Source organism: Pseudophryne corroboree, chromosome 6, assembly GCF_028390025.1.
Source record: "Pseudophryne corroboree isolate aPseCor3 chromosome 6, aPseCor3.hap2, whole genome shotgun sequence".
Taxonomy (NCBI): domain Eukaryota; kingdom Metazoa; phylum Chordata; class Amphibia; order Anura; family Myobatrachidae; genus Pseudophryne; species Pseudophryne corroboree.
The window spans coordinates 95,991,609-96,016,308 of NC_086449.1; the positions used below are offsets into that span (position 1 = coordinate 95,991,609).

General features: G+C 44.8%; 1 protein-coding gene across 2 annotated transcripts in view; it reads right to left on the reverse strand.

The window, feature by feature from the left end:
- The window catches only part of OLFM2 (olfactomedin 2), a 502,740-nt gene that overhangs the window by 283,155 nt on the left and 194,885 nt on the right, over window positions 1-24,700 (reverse strand). Inside the window, exon 1 of one of the 2 annotated variants that reach the window (XM_063931495.1) lies at window positions 563-889. The exons of the other annotated variant lie outside the window; for it this stretch is intronic. Coding sequence (XP_063787565.1) covers window positions 563-691 — 129 coding nt within the window. The 5' untranslated portion in view covers window positions 692-889. Of the gene's footprint in view, window positions 1-562; window positions 890-24,700 lie in introns of those variants that run through there. 2 annotated transcript variants of the gene reach the window in all.

Consider the following 24,700-nt stretch of genomic DNA (forward strand, 5'->3'; position numbering starts at 1 on the left):
GGCAGAAATAGATCTGACGGTGTAAGCACCTGTTATCAACTGAAGATATGTACCAATATATAACATATGTACTATAAATTAATGTGTACAAGATAAATCACATAACTATATACCATACTCCAAACACAGCCAAAGACACGGTAGACAATGAAAACAACATTTAATGGTAAAAGAAGAAGATTTTCATATATAACTTGTAACATTCAACATTCCAGCTTGTAACATTTAGTGATGACACAACATAATAAAAAGAAATAAAAAAAAAAAAAAAAATGTATATTGTAGGATCTAATTGCCTGTATAAACAAATTGTTATGCATATACAAAACATGTATACTTTATACCCCCAGAGTGTAATGTGTGTGTGTATATATATATATATATATATATATATATATATGATAAATAGCAGCAACCACTTCCATACACATAAATCACAAGTACCTGTATATATAACACTGCACCCACTTATATCTCTACAGCTAACAGGTGTGACACCAGTGTTTTCCCAACTTTAAAATAAGAGCATTCAAATACAGAGAAGCCGCCAGCATCAACTCACAATTTTCTCAGAAGTGCCAGCTCTTGTGCCATTCAGACCCACAAGTGATGGCAAAGTCTGTGACATCCAGTTGGTGACCATTGCCATAGTGCTGAGCACGGCCCCGATTTTCAGTAAAGGGACCGTCATTGTGCCACCGAGGACACCATGCTCATGGGGTTGGCATCTTCTCTGCCACCCCCTCTCCTGTCTCCAGGTGAGTGTCCCTGTATGAGTGTGTGAGTGTGCAAGGCTCAGGCAGGCATGGAGATGCCCCTTGTGGAGGGGGAATAGCTCGGCTGCACTGCAGCTCCTGCCTGTGTCAGACCTGGGCACTGAGTGAGAAGAGGATGAGAGAGAGAGAGAGAGAGAGAGCTGCTCCCTCCTCTCTCTGCCTCCCTGCTCCGCTTCTCCCTCTGCCCCTCCTTCCCTGAGTCCCTGCCGGAGAAGCCACAGGACTGTGAAGACTCAGCCAGACAGGCATCTGTCTGTCTATCTCATATCTATCTATCTATCTATCTATCTATCTATCTATCTATCTATCTATCTATCTATCTATCTATCTATCTATCTATCTATCTATCTATCTATCTATCTATCTACCCACACTGACACACACACATATTTTTATCTATCTACCTATCTATTGTATTAGCTATCGATCTATCCATCTATCTATTGCTGGCCATACATCAGGACGACCCGCATCTGATGCGAGTCATATCACAATTTCCCTTCAACCTCGCTGGCAGTCCCGGGCACACGAGTGACACACAATGTGCTAATGACCCGTCGTTAAAAGATGGATTGTGTGCCTCACAATAAAAAAAAAAGTCCAGGGAAATACCACTGAAAATCATACGATGCATCGTGTGTGCATAAAACATGGGCCCTCATTCCGAGTTGATCGATACTTTTAGCAGCCGCGCAAACGCATAGTCGCCGCACACGGGGGAGTGTATTTTCGCTTTGCTAGAGTGCGAACGCCTGTGCAGCCGAGCGGTACAAAAACATTTTGTGCAAAACAAGACAAGCCCTGTAGTTACTTATTCTGTGTGATGATTGCTGCGACGGAGGACCCGGAATTGACGTCATACACCCGCCCTGCAAACGCCTGGACACGACTGTGTTTTTCCAAACACTCCCAGAAAACGGTCAGTTGACACCCACAAACGGCCTCTTCCTGTCAATCACCTTGCGATCGGCTATGCGAATGGAATCATCGCTAGAAGCAATGGACAACAACGATGCTCTTTGTACCCGTACGCCACACGTGTTCATTGCGGCTCATACGCATGCATAGTTTTGCCTTTTTTTAAATGATTGCTACGCAGTGAACATCAGCAGCTAACGATCAACTCGGAATGAGGGCCATGGTGCGATGTGCATACGATTACGACGAATAATAATATCATTAGGTATTGGCAGAAGCTGCAAAACTCACTATTAATATAACTCCTGATAACTTCGTTGTCTCTCTGTCATAAATTTTGTACCTGTGTTTAGTCTGATACAAGATATTTTTATTTAAGATAAAAGGGGATGAGTGTTGAATATTTCAGTACCAATGTTCCGTCTATTCGCCACCATTGTGTCAGGACAGGTTACCGGTGTATGCAGACACAGAAAGCTAATGCTAGCGTCAAGCCTTGGCCGCGCTCTGCTTTTCCGTCTGCACCCACAGATCATCCCAGCAGCCCTGTGGACCAGCTCACAGGCTAAGCAGTGAGGCTGTACAGGCAGAGCGCATCCCAGGTGCGTAATGAGCATTCCTAGGGGAGCTGTATGGAGGAGGGAGGAAGAAATGTTTGTTTTAGGGTTTTTTTTCTAAAAATGTAATGAGTTTAATCCCAGTGTTTCAAACAAATAAATATTAATCCTCTCGCTGATTAATGACAATTCATCTTTAGTTTATACAACTTTTAAATCAGGACAGTAACTAGGGTGTGTGAGCGTGCCGCTGTGGGGGTGGCATTTGGCTTACAGGGTACAGCAAGTATTGCTGTTGCAGAGCTGGCCAAAGCATCCGCACAAAGGGGGTCATTCGGAGATGATCGTAGCTGTGCTAAATTTAGCACACCTACGATCATCTTCCCTGACATGCGGGGGGACGCCCAGCACAGGGCTAGCCCGCCCCGCATGTCAATGCCGCCCCCCCCCCCCCCCCCCGCACAAATACAAAAGCATCGCACAGCGGCGATGCTTTTGTATTTCAGGAGTTGTTTGTCGCTGCCACTGAGACTTCACACAGCCGCCGCGGCCCACCCCCCCAACGGTCCGGCCACGCCTGCGTTGGCCGGACCGCGCCTCCTCCCGCCCAGCGACCGCCTCTGTCTCAGAGGCGATCGCTAGGCAGCTACGACTGCCATGCGCCGGCGCACTGCGGTGCCGGTGCATGCGTGGTTCTGACCCGATCGCTGCGCTGTGACAAACTGCAGCGAGCGATCGTGTCGGAATGACCCCCAATGCTCCGAACAGTACTGTACTTCAAGGTGCTGGTGGCACCGCCCCCTCGGCGTGAAATCATGATGTCACCCGTTCATGTACTGGTCTTGCGTTCAGAGGCTCCATGTCTAATATATTCATTTGTCTGAGTTATTCATCGGGTGGTCTATAGACTTGGTTTATCTGCCCAAAGTACTCTTGTGACCCCCAACATCTGCAAAATGGTTCATTGACTGTACATAACGCAGATATGAATGGAGTCTTAGCGCCACAATATATTACAAAGACATTCACTGGAGAGTTGTTCTGATGACTCCCCTGTCCAGCGATCGCATCAGATGTGATATGGCTCCTGGGCAGCCCTAATGTGCATGCACCAGATTTGGGGAAACATAACATTTTGAACATACGGTAAGTATATGAACAATGGGGGTAATTCCAAGTTGATCGCAGCAGGAAATTTTTTAGCAGTTGGGCAAAACCATGTGCACTGCAGGGGAGGCAGATATAACGTGCAGAGAGAGATAGATTTGCGTGGGGTGTGTTCAATCTGCAATCTAAATTGCAGTGTAAAAATAAAGCAGCCAGTATTTACCCTGCACAGAAACAAAATAACACACCCAAATCTAAGTCTCTCTGCAAATGTTATATCTGCCTCCCCTGCAGTGCACATGGTTTTGCCCAACTGCTAAAAAAGTTCCTGCTGCGATCAACTTGGAATTACCCCCCATATGGGGAATCCGCTTCGGCATTGTATTTACGTAAAATGCCATCCAAAAAATAGTTTTAAGTGTTACTTGACATGCACAAAAAGCTCAGCTTTCATTGTTTGGTAAGTTGCTATAGCAAGCATATGGTGGCCGTGTAACTGTACAAATACTGTAGGTGGTGCTGGACAAATGTTTAATTTATACATGGAATACCTTTCCTTACATAGGGTAGGATGTATCAAGTATCACATATTTACAGCCTGCAACTTACCGCATACACAGCAGCGTTAATAATGCTGGTATGTATGTAGAATTGTGAATACAAATGCAACGTGGAAGTCTTATAGGACAGCTCTTCCAAAAATAGGACTTCCATGGGGAATTATAGGACTTCCATAAGGGAACCCTGGGAGGGATCCTATTGGATCTACAGTATATTGGTGTCCAATGCAGAAAGAAGCCCATAGGCTTCTATTCGGCAACACCATCTGTAGATGGTGTTACCTAATGGGTCCAAGCTCTGGAAAGTATCACATTCCAGAGCATGAAACACAAGGAAAATGCAGCCAAAATTCTGGAAATGGCATTTTTCTGAGTTTTGGCCGCATTTTGCTTTAAGCACCCCCTGCCCACACTGAGAATTGGAAAAAAATATATATTTTAAATTGAAAACGGCAAAAAAAGCTGTTAGCACCGCTTGATATATTTGCCCATAGACAAGATAAAACAACACAACACAGAATTCCCCCAGCACACTATAATAGATTAGTTAAATATATTTACATTCTATATGATAGTAGAAATGCAGCGATCTCAGTTACATATATTTGCAAAGATATGATTAAGCCACCACCAACTATACGGCATCTCTGATATGGTGGACCTAACACTATATGATAATAGTACCCACTTTGGGTCATACATTTGTGTATTTTAGGTGAGCTCCCAATTTACAAATATGTGAATGTTTGTGCTATTATCATGTAGCAATACACAAATGTACAGTATGACCCAAAAATGAATCGGGCCTAATGGAGAATGGATTAATGCATATTGTCTTATGTAAGCTTAGTCCTTCTTCTAAAGTAGCATCAACATGTTATGTAGCGCTGTACAGAAATTGTGCCCGGTGGAGCTTACCATGTACTTTCTTTACCACACACAATATAGGAGCCAATTTACCAGCTGTATCTTTTTCTACTGTGTTAGAAAACTCTGAAAACATGGGAAGAAAATACAAACTCCACAAAAATAGTGAGTTGTCAGAAGCAAACACAATGCTCCAAGGCTGTGAGACAGCAATACTGACCACTGTGCCACACATATCCATGTCACTGAAGGCTACTAATTATTTTAGGACCACAAGCTAAAATAGAATGGAATTGGTAACGCAATGTGGTAAAATGAAGAACATAGGGTAAAGGGGGCCATTCCGAGTTGATCGTAGATATGATCAGGCACTCAGACAAGCAGGGGGGACGCCCAGCACAGGGCTAGTCCACCCCGCATGTCAGTGCCCCCCTCCCCCCGCAGAAATGCGAAAGCATCGTACAGCGGCAATGCTTTTGCATTTGAGGAGTAACTTCCGACCAGCGCAGCTCCTGCGGCTGGCCGGGAGAATCGCCGCGGCCCGCAAAATAATGACATGCTGAGGAATCAGGCACTTTACAAAGCATACCTCTTGCAGCTCATGCAGGGCTGACAATATCGTCCCAAAAGGACTCCAAGTACATTTAATCAGCATCATGGCTATCTTATATTAAGGTGCTGATTCGATTCTCTTTACTTGTCATTTCCATTTGGACTACTGGAAGAAAGATGATTCCCATTTTATTTTCAATGGGGTAAACAACAGGAGTGAGGGTGTATATAATTAAGTTTTTTATTATATAGAAAAATTTACTTTTGCATTTATTAAAACCTGTCAAGACATATTTCTCATTTGTTATATGACATTCAAATACATTATGTTATGTACAAATAGGGTAATGTGACTTAAGCAATTACTGCTAGCTCTGCCAAAACACCTCTCTCCACACTATCATCGGGCATACAGTAAGCATTTTTCTATACCTGGCATACGTTGTGCACAATAGATACTGTTTGTTGAATACATCCCGGTGTACTAAACCAGAATGTAAACCCGACTAAGGATGTAATTCAGACCTGATCGCAGCAGCAAATTTGTTAGCAGTTGGGCAAAACCATGTGCACTGCAGGTGTGGCAGACAGTGTCGGACTGGGGTATGAAGAGCCCACCGGGGAAATACGATGGTGGGGCCCATGTTTAGGGGTGTGGCCAGTCTCCAGACAGGGTGTGGCCAGCTGCAACAGAGGCTTGGCTAACCATTAGAGAGTGCACAGCCTGGGCCCCTAAATAAATAAATATAGTAAATACTTGTAGCGCGTGCATGATAATGTATCAGATTAATAACTGCAATGCACTGTAGAAAGTACACCATAGTCCTGTACAGTATAAGGTAACATATGTATAATGTATAATTGAAGTGCATAATCTGGAACCTGATCTCTAGAAGATGAGGTGGGACCACAGGCAGTGGGGCATACTGGGGGGCTTCCCCTGTACCCCTGTGGGCCAGTCCAACCCTGGTGGCAGCTATAACATTTGCAGAGAGAGTTAGATTTGGGTGGGTTATTTTGTTTCTGTGCAGGGTAAATACTGGCTGCTTTATTTTTACACTGCAAATTAGATTTCAGTTTGAACACACCTCACCCATTGGCGTTTCTATAATGGGTGTAATGTGTGTGGTGCACACGGGCCCCTGGGTCCAGGGGGTCCCACTCCGCACACATTACACCCTTTTAAATACTTACCTTACCGGAATCCAGCGACAGGCGCAACGTTCGCGGTGGAAATCGCCGCCAAAATGGCCACAGTGCATGCGCGGTAGCCAAATTGGTCTCCGGGTCATGGCGGGCGCCATGTTTCCAGAGTCTACAGCGCCGTGCAGGGGGCCCACTCGGAGGTGCACACGGGCCCCCTCCTCTGTAGAAACGCCCCTGACCCCACCCAAATCTAAATCTCTCTCAGCACATGTTATATGATTATATCCCCCCCCCCCCCCCCCGCTCCTGCAGTGCACATGGTTTTGCCCAACTGCTAAGAAATTTGCTGCTACGATCAGGTCTGAATTACCCCCTAAACCCGACTAAACTAATAGGCGCGATCGGGAAATGTGCAGATCCACTTTTCACATATTTCAGTTCGCCCATGGCGGTGCGAGCTGAAATGTAGATGCTGGCAGCCGCCCTCCCTGTACAGGGCTACATTTGAATAGCTTCGTTCAACGCCATCTAGTGGCTGCCGGCGGGAATAACATATGAATTCCGTCCAGTGTGTTCAACTCTGAGGGGTGTTGCCCCAGGTAGACCTCTGTTCCCTCCCCAGTATCCTCATCACAATCAGCCAATGATTTTATTTTGTCCTTCACGGCTTTATATACCTGTGCCTCGGGAGATACCAGGGGGCAGTCTACAAATCCAGCATTCTGTCAGGACTCAGATTTTACTGAGAGTAACGTCACCTCGTCCACCACTGAGAGATGATTTATTACCTGGTAGTGATAACGCAAATTGCATAATTCTGCACTCATCCCTCCAGGAGAATGGCAGACTTTCTTGAGAATCCAGAAAGGTTCACAAAAATCCTGGTGCATAACACTCACTGAGAGAGAAACAGGCAGACGACAATTGCGTCTTATACTTATCAATACCGTAACCCTCTTCCTGCTGCCAGTCAGGGTCAGATTAACAATGGGGCAGATGGAGCTACAGCTCCAGGCCTCTAGATAAAAATAGGGCATCATCATGACAGTATGGCGATGATCCTTTGCCCAGCTGGCCACACAGTCGGCCATAAGTCATAAGTATTAAACTTGTATTTCTAATTTCCTCACAAAATAATGCCATTGTTCTACTTTTCTGTATTTAGGTAAACAATGGTGCTAAAGGTGTAGGGGGTGTACGTGCCCCTCATGGCAGTGGCATAGGGTTACCACCATTGCTGTTGCACAAACACAGTACAGAGAGCGTGACAAAATCTGAGAGGGATAGCCACGACCCCTCCAAAACATACAGAAAAAATTACTATACATTTTTGCAAAGGGGACAATTTGGGGTAAATGTGACAGTCCCCATATAATGAGTACACAATGTATGTATATTAGGGTAAATGTGACAGTCCCCATATAATGAGTACACAATGTATGTATATTAGGGTAAATGTGACAGTCCCCATATAATGAGTACACAATGTAAGTATATTGGGGTGCATGTGACTCCCTGTTACCCCCATACACAGACACACATCCCCATATCTCCCATACTATAGGCAGTGAGAGGTGAGTGGAACTTACCTAGGGATGCCACCTCATACATCATCCATTCCTGGGGATTCACCCCACCAATCCCAACCCCCCGTTCTCGCGGCACCAAGCAATGTTCATGTAAATAAAATGATGTACCATATTTATAAAATATTTTACGTACAAACAATCTAAATGAAACAGTGTATCTATATAAATAGGAATATAATAGTCGCCACTAGGATAAATTACAGGCATTTGGTGCCTTAAAACTAGATTGTGTGAAAGAGGGAAGAACTATGGAAGTTAAAGGGCCCAATACACTACAACGATATGTCTGAGGCTGAAGTCGGAGACGATTTCCCTTGAACTCTTCCGTGAGCTTCCCGGGAGTGGTTCCATACGATTCCATACGATTTTGGTACATTTTGCATGCAATATATCGTATGCGATCCCAGCCATGCCTGCGGGCACCGACGTATCACGAGTGCAGCACTAACGATCTAGGGGAGCCGATCCGACCCTCACGGGAACTCGCATCGGAACGGAAACACATCCAAAATGCCCGATTTCACCCGATATATATCGTCCTGAATGCCCGAAATTGGATGAAATCGGGCATTATCGTTCTAGTGTATGGGGCGCTTTAGTGTTGTACACAACCTAATAAATATCGAGCTTCAACAGGTTAAACAAACAAATGCACTACTAAAAGGTGTTAGTGATTAAAAAATATACATATATCTATATATAACTTGAGCCTCTATTTGATTCATGCATGCTAATTATATTATAAATATATGTGTGACAGGCCTGTCAGCTCTCGTTGCTCTTCTCACATGAGCCGAGCCGGCGTTACTTCACCACCGCAGCTCGGGGAAACGCTGAGGAAGAGCTGTCGATGGTAGCGTTATGGCAGCTTTTGCTCAGTCTGCGGTCCGCAGGCGCAGCCCGGGGAAACGCTGAGGAACAGCTGCCTATGGCAGCTTCGGCTCAGTCTGGACTGAACACAGTTTCACGAGATTTGATGTCATCATCTCGCGACACAGTCACTGTAGTTCACTGAGTTCCTTGGCTGCCAAGGAGCACTTCTGATGCTCCCAGGGTCCCCTTATTCCTGGAGAATTCAGGAATCTGGATGAAAGGAAAAACCTCCTGGAGGGTTGCCACCAAATCCTGGAGAATCCAGGAAATCAGGGAGAGGTGGCAACCTTAGGCTTACCCCGTGCCTGCCCTGCAGTTCAGTGCTGCCTTATCGCTTACAGCTTCAGGTCTGCCATTTGATAGGCACTATGGGGTCTATTCATGAAGCAGTGAAAAGTGTGGCGAAGTGAGCAAGTGGAGAAGTTGTCCATGGCAACCAATCAGCTGCTCTGTATCATTTTATAATATGCAAATTATAAATGTTACTTCAATGCTGTTTGGTCTTTTCCACTGGCTCACTTCCCCACACTTTTCACTGCTTCATGAATAGACCCCTACATCCTGGTGACACGAGAAATATACCAGGGGATATATATATATATCCAGTATAGTGACGGTAATATTCCATAGTTGCCAGCTTTTTCAATCTCCTCTTTGGGAGTAGCTTGGAGAGGAGGTGCTGCTGTCGTCTATGGGGGCGGGGCCACTCGGCACATCATTAGGCCATGCCCCGTCATGTCAGAATGCTGAGGGGAGGGGATAAAGCGCTGAGAGTCAGAACATTTTGCACTCTCACACTGCATGCAGCAGCGCACAGGTGCTGAGTGCCTGTCACTCTCACTTCGATGGCACACAGTCACTGGGAGCACCACAGACCTAATAATAGGACAAACGGCTCCTTGTATTGAATCACTTCAGTTACCGATGATCCTGTATTATACAGGACGGGTAGCAACCCTACTTGACCGACCACACCCACGCAGCACTGGTTACAGCTTCTCACAATAGGCCCCCCAAGTTGTCTATATCCAGCTCTGCTAGCACTGTATAGTGGTGCGGCACGGCAGGGTGTAGGAGAGACGTGCTGGGGTGGCATCATTAGTCTGGATAACATACAGTACATCTTTATAAAATAAAAGAGGGAGGGACTTCAAGTGGAGGTGTTTCCAATAGCAACCAATCGGATTCTAGCTATCATTTTATAGACTTAACTAAATACGTGGTAGCTACAGTAGACTCTGATTGGCTGCTATGGGAAACACCTCCATATGTTCTCTTTAAAATGTCTGATAACTCTCCTCCATGGTATTTTTATTGATAAAGAACAGCCAGGTGGGTGTGGAGGCCGAGGCAATGGGAACAAGCAGCAATACCCGTTCACTCGGATAGGATGAAGGCCAGTAAGAAGCCACCACAGGGCATTAGTATCACAGAGATTGTGTAAAAACATAAGATGTTGCAAAGCTTTGCACTTACAGTAGTAGGGAAATGTACTAAGTAGTGAAAAAAGTAGAGAAGTAAAGTAGAGAAGTGAGCCAGTGGAGAAGTTGCCCATGGCAACCAATCAGCATTGATATAACATTTATAATTTGCATACTATAAACATATACAGAGCAGCTGATTGGTTGCCATGGGCAACTTCTCCACTGGCTCACTTATCCACTTTTATCACTGCTTAGTACATGTCCCCCTATATCATGGATTGGAAGGCTCTGGTTCTGAGCTACACTATGCAGCTATATATTTTATTATTTTTATTTATCCTTTTTTTTAAAGCTCCGTTTAGTGCATTTTTCTGAATGTCTCGGGTTTCAATAATTAAACGTAACATTTTGAGTTGCAGAGACAACATAAAATAATTAAGGAGCCTCTCGCTGGTGCTAAAAATGGAAATCACTTATCTTTTGGCCACACTTCCTCTGATATGTAAACCGGATTCATGTATGGGAAAGAATGTTTACAGTAACTTACACAGGCAGGGGGCAGCCATTTTGTGGATAGGACTAAAATTCAGACAGAAAGAGATAGCGGAATCACTGAGGGCAGACTAGATGAGCCAAGTATCTCTTATCTGCCGTCAAATTCTATGTTTTATAAGTCACAGGGCGGGATGTACTAAGCATTGCACCCACAATGCTATACATTCTGCACTTATCGGGTACATACTGGTGTTAATAACGCCAGTATGTACTTAGAAATCTGATTAAAATCGCAAAGGACAGCGCTCCCGATATGCCCTGCCTTTTACATTAGAAAGACTTCCGGGTTTTATGAGCCAGGAGTCCTTCTCTGCATACGCAGTGTGATGCAGCGGTTGCCAGGGATGTTGGGAGGGATCTGATTGGATCCCTTTCAGGGGGAAATGCGAAAAGAAGCCCATAGGCTTCTCTTGGGTAAATTACCCACTGGTTACAACCTCTGGAAAGTATTGCATTCTGGAACTTGATACATATGGAAATGTGACCACATTTTCGGCTCCTGCCCACTGTGCCTCCTCCCTCAGCAGCATAACTAGTGTCTAGTAAAATTTAGGATGAATATTGATTCTGCCCAAATATGTCTGCCTCCGTGATGTTTATTGTCTCTAATAAACTAAAAGGCCGCATTCTCAGTTATTGGTTCTACCCTGAAAATGGCTGATGCCACTGCGACTAGCAGACATATAAAATATTATGTCACAATGTTTCATACACAACTCCTTGGAACTAAAGGTACATACACACTTAGCGATACAATAAACGTTATCGCTCATTTTCCCACTCCTGAGCGATATCGTTTATTATATCGCCTAGTGTGTATGCAGCTGACGACAACCGATGTGCGGCCTATGGGTCGTTACCGACCCTCGTGTCAGCCGTACATGCAGCTTATTTTGGACTCATCGTCCAAAGCTGCATGTACCGCCCAGCCCGGCATGACGTCACTGTACGATATCACTAGCGATATCGCACAGTGGTGGTCATTCCTAGTTGTTCGCTCGGTAATTTTCTTTGCATCGCAGCGATTTTCCGCTAATTGCGCATGCGCATGCGCAATGTTTGCACTGCGACTGCGCCAAGTAAATTTGCTATGAAGTTTGGTATTTTACTCACGGCATTACGAGGTTTTTTCTTCGTTCTGGTGATCGTAATGTGATTGACAGGAAGTGGGTGTTTCTGGGCGGAAACTGGTCGTTTTATGGGTGTGTGTGAAAAAATGCTACCGTTTCTGGGAAAAACGCGGGAGTGTCTGAAGAAATGGAGGAGTGTCTGGGCGAACGCTGGGTGTGTTTGTGACGTCAAACCAGGAACGACAAGCACTGAACTGATCGCACTGGAAGAGTAAGTCTCGAGCTACTCAGAAACTGCACAGAGAAGTTTCTTCGCAATATTGCGAATCTTTCGTTCGCAATTTTGCTAAGCTAAGATTCACTCCCAGTAGGCGGCGGCTTAGCGTGTGCAATGCTGCTAAAAGCAGCTTGCGAGCGAACAACTCGGAATGAGGGCCAGTGTGTATGCTCGCCGTCTGACGGGCTGGGAGGGGACACTCTAGGCAAATGTCACTCACGGAGCACATCGTCTAGTGTGTATCCACCTTAAGACAAATGTATGTATGCGGGAAACAAAAATAATAATTCTGTGAGATATAAACAAAACAAAACAAATGCCCTTTATCTATGATTGTCTTGTTATTGCTGTAAACACAGTTTGCAAAAAGGAGAGTGTCTTGTTCCCAAACTTTTAATTAGCCGGTGAACACAGCAGAAAAAATACACAAGGGAATCGATAGTGCTAAGAAATCCACTGGCACGACCACTGAGCCATTACTAAAAATATTTCACAAAATGTAGTGTTACAAACATAACAAAACGAGGATATCACAGTGAGTGCAGCAGCAATTTCTGATTGCTAAAAGGGATCTCATGACACCTGGTGGAATAAATGTGTAAGTGCAGGTATTGCCATGCTGCTAATCATAATAATAATAATTAATAATAATAATAATAATTATTATTATTATTATTATTTTTATTATTATTATTAGTATTATTATTATTATTATTAGTATTATTATTATTTTATATAGCGCTTTTCTATAGCAGGACTCAAAGTCGTTTTACAAGCATCACAAACACAGCACAGAGGCTTTAGTATTAGAGCAAGAGAAAAGCAATGAACATTGGGGGTAATTCCAAGTTGATCGCAGCAGGATTTTTGTTAGCAATTGGGCAAAACCATGTGCACTGCAGGGGAGGCAGGTGTAACATGTGCAGAGAGAGTTAGATTTGGGTGTGGTGTGTTCAATCTGCAATCTAATTTGCAGTATAAAAATAAAGCAGCCAGTATTTACCCTGCACAGAAACAAAATAACTCACCCAAATCTAACTCTCTCTGCACATGTTATATCTGCCTCCCCTGCAGTGCACATGGTTTTGCCCAATTGCTAAAAAAAATCCTGCTGCGATCAACTTGGAATTACCCCCATAATAGAGGGTGATTCAGACCTGATCGCTGGGCTGCTAACTCTGCTGTCCTGCGTTCAGATAGTCGCGCCCAAGGGGAGTGTATATTCGCCTGTGCAAGTGTGCGATCACATGTGTACGCCGTGCTACAAATATCCCTCAGTCAGCGGCTAACTGCAAATCCGTCCGCACCTCACTCACCATTGAATGTTTTTACCATTGTGTGCAGTCTGTGCGCAGTCCAGGACTTACTCCTCCAGTGTGATGAGAACAGGCTGATCGGGTCCAGAGATGATGTCACACACACTCCCTGAAAACGCTTGGGAACGCCTGCGTTTTCCCTGACACTCCCAGAAAAAGGTCAGTTACCACCCACAAATGGCCTCTTCCCGTCAATCAGCATGTGAATGGCTGTGCGATTTAATTTTTCACACCAGCCTGTTGCTGTTTGGAGATGCCTGTTGTTTGGCGATGCACGTGCGCATTGCGGTGCATACGCATGCACAGTCTGTCGATAATCGCCCGCTGTGTGAAAAAACACAGCAGCGATCAGGTCTGAATCGAGCCCATAAAGTACATAATGAACCTAATGCAGGGTTGATGTAGCCATTTTGGGTAATAAATTCCACAGGTTGCATAACCCACCAATGATAGGTATCAGGCAAAGCAGCCATTTTGGGCACACCACATAGGTTAACTTGGGTGGAATAGACAATGCCTAGAAGAGATGACACAAAATGGGAAAGTTGCAGTGTACTAAAGCTAGAAGCATATCACCATCAGTTCCAAATATTTTTCATTCCACCCACAGGTGTGCCAGGTGAGGCAGCCATCTTGGGTGCACTATTAAGATCACAATCGGTGAGATAAACCATACAAGAAACTAAGACACATATGGGTGACTTAAACATGTTCTATATAATAAAGCTAAGTGCCGATAAAAACGATGTCACCATGTTTGTGTAGCTGTGCACACATCAGACCAAACGTGCACTGAGCTCATCACACACTCATAGCCTTTTCTACCCCTAGATAAACAGTAGGCTAACTATAGCAGAGCTGAAGTACACTTGCACAGTCCCCAAAAACTCAGGCCACCTATAAGGTACACAGGCCCATAGTCAGCCTATGTCAGTCTCCACCAAGTCGTTGCCACAAACTGAGCAGGCACTAAAGTGAATCGGAAGCTGAGGGAGTCAGCGCAGATGGCAGCATTCGGCTCCCAGCACTGCGCATGCACACAGTGACATAAATGGCTGCTGCACAGTGCAGCCATTCAGTACACTAAATGCTTCTGCAGCCGTCTTTGAAATGCTACAAAGACGTGAGGTAACCGTTTATTCTGATGGAACATTTACAAAAGAAAGAACTTTTACATTCCAGGTTGTGTTAGATACATTTTGCTAGAGGATGTATCTAACAAATGAAACAAAATAAGCCTCACATATAATATACAACAAAATGGCCTTACAAAGGTCTATGGGGGTCATTCCGACTTGATCACACGCTAGGATTTTTCGCTGAGCTGCGATCAGGTCACAACTGTGCATGCATATGCACCGCAATGCGCAGGCACGTCGTACGGGTACAAAGCGGATCGTTGCTGAGCGATGGATTTAACGAAGAATCCATTCGCACAGCCGATCGCAAGGCGATTGACAGGAAGAAGGCGTTTGTGGGTGGCAACTGACCGTTTTCTTGGAGTGTTTGGTAAAACGCAGGCGCGTCCAAGCGTTTGCAGGGCGGGTGTCTGACGTCAATTCCGGGCCAGAACAGGCTGAAGTGATCGCAGCGGCTGAGTAAGTTCTGAGCACATGCATTTGCATACTTGCAAAGCAAACGTCCACTCCCCTATAGGTGGCGACTATCTGTTCGCAACGCTGCAAAAAATAGCTAGCGAGCGATCAACTCGGAATGACCCCCAATGTTTCCAGGGACAACTGCGCATTTTTTGTTATTTATCATTGGTTTAGCTCCTGTACACACTAGGGAGTAACCAGGTGCTACAGTTTAGTATGTTTATAGAAAGAAACAGGTGCTGGTGAGCAAAGCCATAACTAGACTTTTTGGTGCCCTGTGCCATGCAGAGAATTGGTGCCCCCCTCCCCCCATTTCTCCACTAGGGACATAAGGCGTATGCCTCGTGGAGAAGGGGCATGACAAGATTGATCCCAGAGAAAGCCCATCTATGATGCCTCTTCCCACATTTTATATTTATATATATATATATATATATATCAGTGAAATATAAAGAGAGGGCGCCCCATAGCATAAAACAGTAAATTTATTTCCAAATATAAAATCCAGGGCACAGCACTGATAATACTTTTTGAGTACCTCAACGTAACCAGTGTGGGCTGCTTACCACATGGCGGATATATACAAGTGTAACTCTCACGGCAATACCGGGGACACCACTGCAGCCTGTCTCGGACTCCCGCCTCCCGCCGCTGATCTCCTCCGGGGATCGCTGTGGGCCGGATAGCAGAAGCCACTAAATCGGTACCACACGCACGCCGGAGTAGAGTGACATCACGAACCTCTGCCTTAACGCGTTTCGTCATCGACTTCGCCAGAGGGCTGAGCTTCGTGGCATCATTGCACATTCTTATTCACAAGCACGGCCAATTACATATAGTTGCTGGCTAAACCTGGTTCATCCAGTTAACATGGACAATGTGTCAGCTAACATATAGAGAAGTGAATGCACAATGGCAGACTGTGTAATCATATAACGTCTATATCTTTAAATGGTACTGCCGCACCTGATAATTAGAAGGACAATTTCGCTATGCAGCTCTATAGTTCTTATTTCCCTCGTGAACTGACACACCGTTTACAATATTACATACCATATCAAAACAATTTCATACATATTATAACAAAATGATTTGTTTTCTCAATTATTTGTTTTCTTCTAATTATCAGGTGCTTGTCTTTCTAATATACTCAAATTTGGATGTAATTTAGGAGCATCCTTATACGATTGCTTAGTGTCCCGTTCAAGAAGACGCATATAAGTCTTGATGGGCGCATTCCTCGATGGTGGATCAAAGGTTGAATGTTTTTTTTGAAGAAGCCAATTTAGGTGGAACTGCCGGTACAACTGTTGATGATTCAGTTTTGGAGAAAAAATCTCTAAGTTTTAGTTGCCTCTGTAGATTGTATTTCTCAATTTGCCATTGTAGGTCATAAACCTCCTAATGGCTGATGTGCGCCTCCATTCTAACAGTAAAAACATCCTATACCCTTATACTAAGAATAAAGACACGGAGACTTGAATTTGGCATTTTTTTTTTTTAGCTATTTATTGTAACCCTAACCACTAGAAAAAACCTGTAAAAGAAAATATTAACCGAGGAAACCAAAAAGTGAAGTATTGGAAAGTAGACTCTTTTTTGGGAGCACTCTAATTCAGAGGGTGAAATTGTAACATATTTAATTCTGGTGAGAACATTTTTAATAGGTAAATATTAAAATTGAATTTTAGGAGTAATTGTATGTGAACAAAATAGCTTCGCGAAAATAAGTTCTATATCATAGGTGATAACAATATCACAATCTGCGAAATTCTGGAAATTGATATCTGTGGTACTTATATTATCATTTGCATGAGAGATGATGTGCAATGATGATATAATATAAGTACCACAGATATCAATTTCCGACATTTCGCAGATTGTGATATAGTTATCACCTATGATATAGAACTTATTTTCATATTTTCGCGAAGCTATTTTGTTCACATACAATTACTCCTAACATTAATTTTTTATATTTACCTATTAAAAATGTTCTCACCAGAATTAAATATGTTACAATTTCACCCTCTGAATTAGAGTGCTCCCAAAAAAGAGTCTACTTTCCAATACTTCCCTTTTTGGTTTCCTCGGTTGATAATTTTTGACTCTAGGGAGCACCACTGAAAGCAACAAACATAGGTACTAGGATAGATTATCCACATACACATGGTTGCTATACCCAGAAGTAATTCAGTATTTATTCAGTTTTTCAGAGGCTATTATTTGTTTGAATTTGGACTTGTGCGGTTCCCATTACTTCTTTCTCAAAAAGAAAATATTAAATTAGCATATAATATTAACCGAAGATGGTGGCAGAAAATAGAACGGCTAAAAACCCACTGAAGATAACCTCAAAGCCATTAAAACTAAAACAATCCTAATCTACCACAAAAACCATACATAGGTATCCAACTCAGTCCTCCACGCTGACTACCCACCCTGATGGGTAATGACGCTGCCCCTTGTCGGGTGATCTAGCGGCCTTAAAATTCAATGGAGGTGAGTGTACCTAAACCACACCAACACCGTAAAAACTGTGACTAACAAACCAGAACCTGACGTTCTTTTCCGCCAAACAAATAGCCAACGAGAAAACCACTACTAACAACCTAAAGCCACAAAACTCTGTGCTTAATCAAACTAAAATGGGGTGGGAGGGCGGGAAGGCAAACTAAAAGAGACCCCTAATGCCCTATGCATCTCCTATATATACTGATCCCTCCCCTAACTATAATTGGCTGTAACCTGTCATGCCATTCTGGTCAACACACATCACAGGATGTTTAACTCTCTCCATTCCCATGCCTGTCATTCTGTTCTCCTTCACTGGTATAGAAGGCACAAAGGACAAGCCTTTGGCTAGCAAGCTCTTCTCATTATTACTTAAATCATAAGAAGAAAGGTTAAAAATGATTTCTTCTGTTTGGTTTGATGTTTCCCGCCACGACTTGATCCTTTTGTTTTGGCCCCCGCGGCGACTACGGTGGATGTTCTGTCTTTGTATTGTGTACGTGTGGCCATACCTAAAGGGACTGCGGTGTTGGAATTGCTGGCCCCTCTAGTATCGGATTCTGAACTAGTCCCACCTTGTGTTGTATCTGTATCCAATCCATATCTCTGGTGCCGCTGACTACGAAAAAATGGTTGCCTATTTGCCTCAAAATTTCTCCCGGTAAGCCAGCGATAAACCTGATTTTGTTGCGTAGTCCATCTGGACTTTATGGAGTTTTTCCCTTTTAAATCTGATCAAGTCTCTCTTATATATGGCAATTTGGTTTTCCAGTTTGCCTAACCAGTCCACCTCTTCTTCAGCTTTAAGATTTGCTAGATGCAGGCTTTCAAACTTGGTGATTTTCTCTTGTGTTAACAGCAATTCTTTTTTAGATTATTCAATTACAAGTAATAGCAGATCGAATATATATATAAAATACACACACATTTATAGACCACTGCAAGAAAATGGATTTGCACACAAATCCTCTTTGTACCACATTCATGCACTTAACTTGGGAGCTCTTTGTTATTCAGTACCCTTTATTAAATAACACATTTCAATTTACTGCCACACTGAGGATTCAAACCTTTATCCTGTTAAATTATACTCAAACACCCTACTTACTGAGCTATTTGATCCTCCATAAAAACTGTGCACACTATGGGGGTAATTCCGACCCGTTCGCACGCAGCGGTTTGTTGCTGCGGTGCGAACGGGTCCGGAATGCGCATGCGCGTCGTTGCCCGGCGACAGGGGTCACCGGGTTGCGACGAGGATTACGAAAAAAGCGGTCGCAGCGGCGGCCGCAAGAAGACTGACAGAAAGAAGGTGTTCCTGGGTGTCACCAGACCGTTGGCGGACATTTTCAGGGAGTGGTGGAGAAAACGCAGGCGTGGTCAGAAGAACGGAGGGCGGATGTCTGACGTCAAAGCCGGGACCTGCATCGCTGGAGCCGTCGCACAGGGTATGTCCAAGGCTAGTCTTCTTTTACACAAAACTTTTTTTAGCTTAGCAGGGCTGCACAAGCGTTCGCAGCCCTGCTAAGCTAAAATACACTCCCCCATAGGCGTGGACTAGTTGATCGCACCAGCAGCAAAAAGTTGTTGGCTGCGATCAACTCGGAATGACCACCTATATGAAGCTACTAGTACTTTGTAACAAAATAATCAGCTTTGCAATTGAGTAGATCTATGTAGTGTGCAGCCACACATCCAATCTCTTGCAGCCACACACTACATAGATACATAGATCCGTTCAGCCGCAATGCTGATCATTTGTTCAGAAAGTACAAGGTAAGCTTCAATAGTTAGAATTCTCTATTTTAGAATTATCTACCTTTCTATGCTAGGGCAGATAGCTTAATGAATAGTTTGTCTGACTCCAATGCCACAGGCAATGGGTTCGAATCCCAGGTATGTCAGCATCTTGAAATGTAATAAAGGATAATGTGACTGAATAACAAAAATCTCAAGTTGAGTTTACGAATGTTATATAGGTATAAGAGACCGGAGCGGTCAGGTGATGCTGGGCCTCAAAAAGGGGGGAAGCTGCAAGTGAAAATAAATAGAACAAGTGCCTCCAACAACACCCTGCAGCGCTATGTGCGGTGCCCCCTCCACACACACCTAGTATTGGCCCTGCTGGTAAGGAAGATGAGCATGATAGTGAGAGAGGTATCCAGAACGGGGCAAGGGAGGTATCCAGTATTACTATTATCCTTGACTTTGTGATACTGTGTAGGAGAATTATAATTCAGGGTAAAAAGAGGTACAATATTGATGTTGGGGGTCATTCCGAGTTGTTTGCTCGTTATTTTTTTTTGCAACGGAGCGATTAGTCGCTAATGCGCATGCGCAATGTCTGCAGTGCGACTGCGCCAAGTAAATTTGCTATGCAGTTAGGTATTTTACTCACGGCATTACAAGGTTTTTTCTTCGTTCTGGTGATCGTAATGTGATTGACAGGAAGTGGGTGTTTCTGGGCGGAAACTGGCCGTTTTATGGGTGTGTGTGAAAAAATGCTACCGTTTCTGGGAAAAACGCGGGAGTAGCTGGAGAAACGGAGGAGTGTCTGGCCGAACGCTGGGTGTGTTTGTGACGTCAAACCAGGAACGAAACTGACTGAACTGATCGCAGATGCCGAGTAAGTCTGGAGCTACTCAGAAACTGCTAAGAAGTGTCTATTCGCAATTCTGCTAATCTTTCGTTCGCAATTTTACTATGCTAAGATTCACTCCCAGTAGGCGGCGGTTTAGCGTGTGCAAAGCTGCTAAAAGCAGCTTGCGAGCGAACAAATCGGAATGACCCCCGTTAAGCAGAGCTGTAGTCATTATTTGTTATACCAGGTCCCTTCTGTGGGCTGGTGGTGTCCGATGAAGCCCCTTGGCCACATGTGGCATCATGACATCACTGAAGAGAGGTTCCATAAGTGAGTGCAGTGCCGGACTGGCCCACAGGGGTACAGGGGAAACCCTTGTTGGGCCCACCTCCTCCTCTAGGCATCAGGTTCCAGACTGTGCACTAATTCTACATTATACATATTTTACCTTATACTGCAGAGGACTATGTTGTATTTTATTTATTAACCTGGTAATTATCATGCACGCACTAGCAGTGTTTACTATATATATTTATCAAGGGGCCCAGCCCATGCACTGTAATGGTTAGCCAAACCTCTACGGTGGTTCGCCACACCCCCACTGGAGCCTGGCTACACCCTTAATCATGGGCCCCTACCATGCATTTCCCCGGTGGGCCCTTAATGACCCAGTCCGACACTGAGTGAGTGCCAGGTGCCTCTTTGAACGGTGGGGTGTTCTTCCATGAACCCCAGAAGCCTGACACACACGGACAGAGGAACCAGTAGCACACTCCTAGCTGCAGCCCTGCTATTGGGTACATATCTCCTTGTCTGTGCAACTTCTATATTCAGTACATGATTATACTGTATACTATACATGTTTACCTGTTTATCTTTCTGCTGAATTCATTTGATCACTGTGTCATGTGGGGACGATTTAAGAAATCTGCAGTTTTGCACATATAAATTTAAGTTCCTTTTGCCGCATACAGAGGTCAGAAATGTTTTTGTGGGGCAATTTACCAAAAGACACTGAAAAGAGTCCATGAAGGCTAAAGGTGTAGTTATCCGAGGGGTGGGGGGGTGGGGGGGGGCACCCACAGGCTTCCTCTCTGGAAACAAAATGAGAAAATGTCTCATATGGGCCCTCATTCAGAGTTGTTCGCTCGCTAGCAGATTTTAGCAGCATTGCACACGCTAGGCCACCGCCCTCTGGGAGTGTATCTTAGCTTAGCAGAATTGCGAACGAAAGAGTAGCAGAATTGCTACTAAATAATTCCTTGCAGTTTCTGAGTAGCTCCAGACCTACTCCTAGATTGCGATCAGCTCGGTCCGTTTAGTTCCTGCTTTGACGTCACAAACACGCCCTGCGTTCGGCCAGCCACTCCCCCGTTTCTCCAGACACTCCCGCGTTTTTACCTGGCACGCCTGCGTTTTTTAGCACACTCCCGGAAAACGCTCAGTTACCACCCAGAAATGCCCCTTTCCTGTCAATCACTCACCGATCAGCTGTGCGACTGAAAAGCGCCGCATGAACAACAGCAAAACTGCTAAGTTTTTAGTTAAATAACTAAGCGCATGCGCGTTAACAGCAAATCGCAGCATAGCGAAAATCGGCAACGAGCGAACAACTCGGAATGACCACCATGGTACAAACCTGATACTTTTCCACCCTTCTCTCCTCTCCTCTCTTATTTGAAAATTGCTGCCATGAATCAGATCATGGATGTATAGGGTTGTGTTATATAAATATATCCAGACATCGGCCATTATCAAATGTAAAAATATTTTAGTGGTTACTGAGTATTCCGTCATCCTTTGTGATTCCCCCCTGTATAATACCTAGTGATAAGCACTTCTCTTCTGTCTACATCTTTCACAGAAGAACAGTAACATTACATAAAGCAGGTTTCCTCAACTGATGAGAAATTGAAGCTGTGCACTAGTGACACCTTCTGGACAATTGAGAGATGGCAGATTCTCAGTGAGGTTCATGCTGTACCTGAGAAAGTCATTCCCAGAAATAGTGATGTGTAAGGCAGAATACAATGGCCCTCATTCCGAGTTGATCGGTCGCAAGGCGAATTTAGCAGAGTTACACACGCTAAGCCGCCGCCTACTGGGAGTGAATCTTAGCTTCTTAAAATTGCGACCGATGTATTCGCAATATTGCGATTACTAACTACTTAGCAGTTTCAGAGTAGCTTCAGACTTACTCTGCCTGTGCGATCAGTTCAGTGCTTGTCGTTCCTGGTTGACGTCACAAACACACCCAGCGTTCGCCCAGGCACTCCCACCGTTTCTCCGGCCACTCCTGCGTTTTTTCCGGAAACGGTAGCGTTTTCAGCCACACGCCCCTGAAACGCCGTGTTTCCGCCCAGTAACACCCATTTCCTGTCAATCACATTACGATCGCCGGAGCGAAGAAAAAGCCGTGAGTAAAAATACTTTCTTCATAGTAAAGTTACTTGGCGCAGTCGCAGTGCGAACTTTGCGCATGCGTACTAAGCGGATTTTCACTGCGATGCGATGAAAAATACCGAGCGAACAACTCGGAATGAGGGCCAATATGTTGTATTAGGTCAGATACAGTCAATCTGTGCTTCTAAGCCTGGGGAAAGATAATGAGGAAAAGTGTTTCATTTCTCAACTTTTATACATTTGCTTATTGTTCTTATCATGGATTTTGCTGGTATATTCTACGGGGTATATATTAATTAATGCCACATTCAGACTTACAGACAGGAGTCTGCTGGGTGTAGCAGGCAGTAAATTCCTGGGTCTGGCAGCCAGCAATTCCCCCCCCCCCCCCCCAAAAAAAAAAAAAAGCATAACCAGCCCAGGTCTCCACTAGCCAGGAAGTTAAGACCGACCACAGCCAGGGGGCGCGTTTATATTGATTCCAGCATCCGCAGCATTCCCCCCCCCCCCCACTACCTTCTCCCAACTAGTCATCCCTGGCAGGGGATTCCACCTGTAGTTCCACCTGCAAAAGACAATATTATTTCTAAATTTTACACCTAAAAGCTATCAACTCGGCACCCACCTCCCGGGGCTGCCATGGACAGTCTCTGGCTCCAGCCCTGGCCTTGTGTGCCCTGGGGGGTGGGGGGGGGAGGAGAGGGTTTATTGGGGGTCCCCACTCCCACAGGAATCCCCAACCAGGGCTAACTAGTTGGAGGGGGAGTAATGCTACGGTTGCCAGGACCAATATAAACGTGTCTCCCGGTTGTGGCATTACCTCCTTGGCTAGTAGAGCCTGTTGCTGGTCTCAAGATTGTGGGGGACTACTATGTATTTTCCCCCTTTCCCCCTAGTATTTTTGGAACCAGGACCGGTCCAAGAGCCCAGTGCTCATTGCTATAATACAGGGAGACCCAACATAATTTCCCCCTGATTTTTTCAACCAGGACTGGCTCAGAGAGCCTGAGGCTACAGTAGTTATGCTTTGGGTTGGGGGGTACTGCAATTCGTTTTTTTAATTTACATTTTTACTCTTTGTTAACTTTTTCTGACAGGCGCATGCACGGATCTCGCTGATCTGTGCATGCTTCCGTCAAACTTGCTTCTGGCCTGTTTTTTTGCGTTTTCTTGGTAATGTTTTAGATGCAAGTTTTCGAACCCTATTACATTACCCTATTACTGGTTACGAGCTTTGCCGTTGCAGGATTGCAGGAAACATGCAAGTTTGCATGTTCCCGCATCCTATTATTTAGCGCTAAACTTGCACTTTTTCAAAACTTGGATCCTATTACATCTCACCAAGTATGTCTAATAAATCATCACTCTACTTAGACATAACAAGTGTTAAAAGTGATCAACAACAATTAAGAATCAAAGAACATTTTAAATATAATTACTGGAAAGACAATTACTATGGCCTTTAGGGGTGATTCAGACCTGATCGTAGATGTGCTAAATTTAGAACATCTACAATCAGCTTCCTTGACATGCGGGGGGGGGGGGGGGGGGGGGGGACACGTCCAGCACAGGGCTAGCCCGCCCCGCATGTCAGGCCCTACCCCGTCGTACAAGCACAGAAGCATTGCACAGCGGCAATGCTTTTGTACTGTAGGAGTAGCTCCCAGCTAGCGCAGCTCCTGTGCGCTGGCAGGGAGCTACTTAACTGTTTGGGTCACATCGGCTGCGTGTGACATCACGCACCCGCCGCGGCCCTCCCCCCCACGGGTCCGGGCACACCTGTTGTCCGGACTGCGCACCCTAAACGGCAGCCAAACGCCGCCAGCCCACCCCCTCCCGCCCAGCGACCGTCTCTGCCTGTCAATCAAGCAGAGGCAATCACAGGGCTAAGACAGCGGTCGGCTGTCTGCCATGCGCCGGCGCACTGCAGCGCCGGCGCATGCTCACTTCAGACCTGATCGCTGCTGTGCGAACATACACAGAAGCGATCAGGTCTGAATTAGCCGTTTTGTCTCTG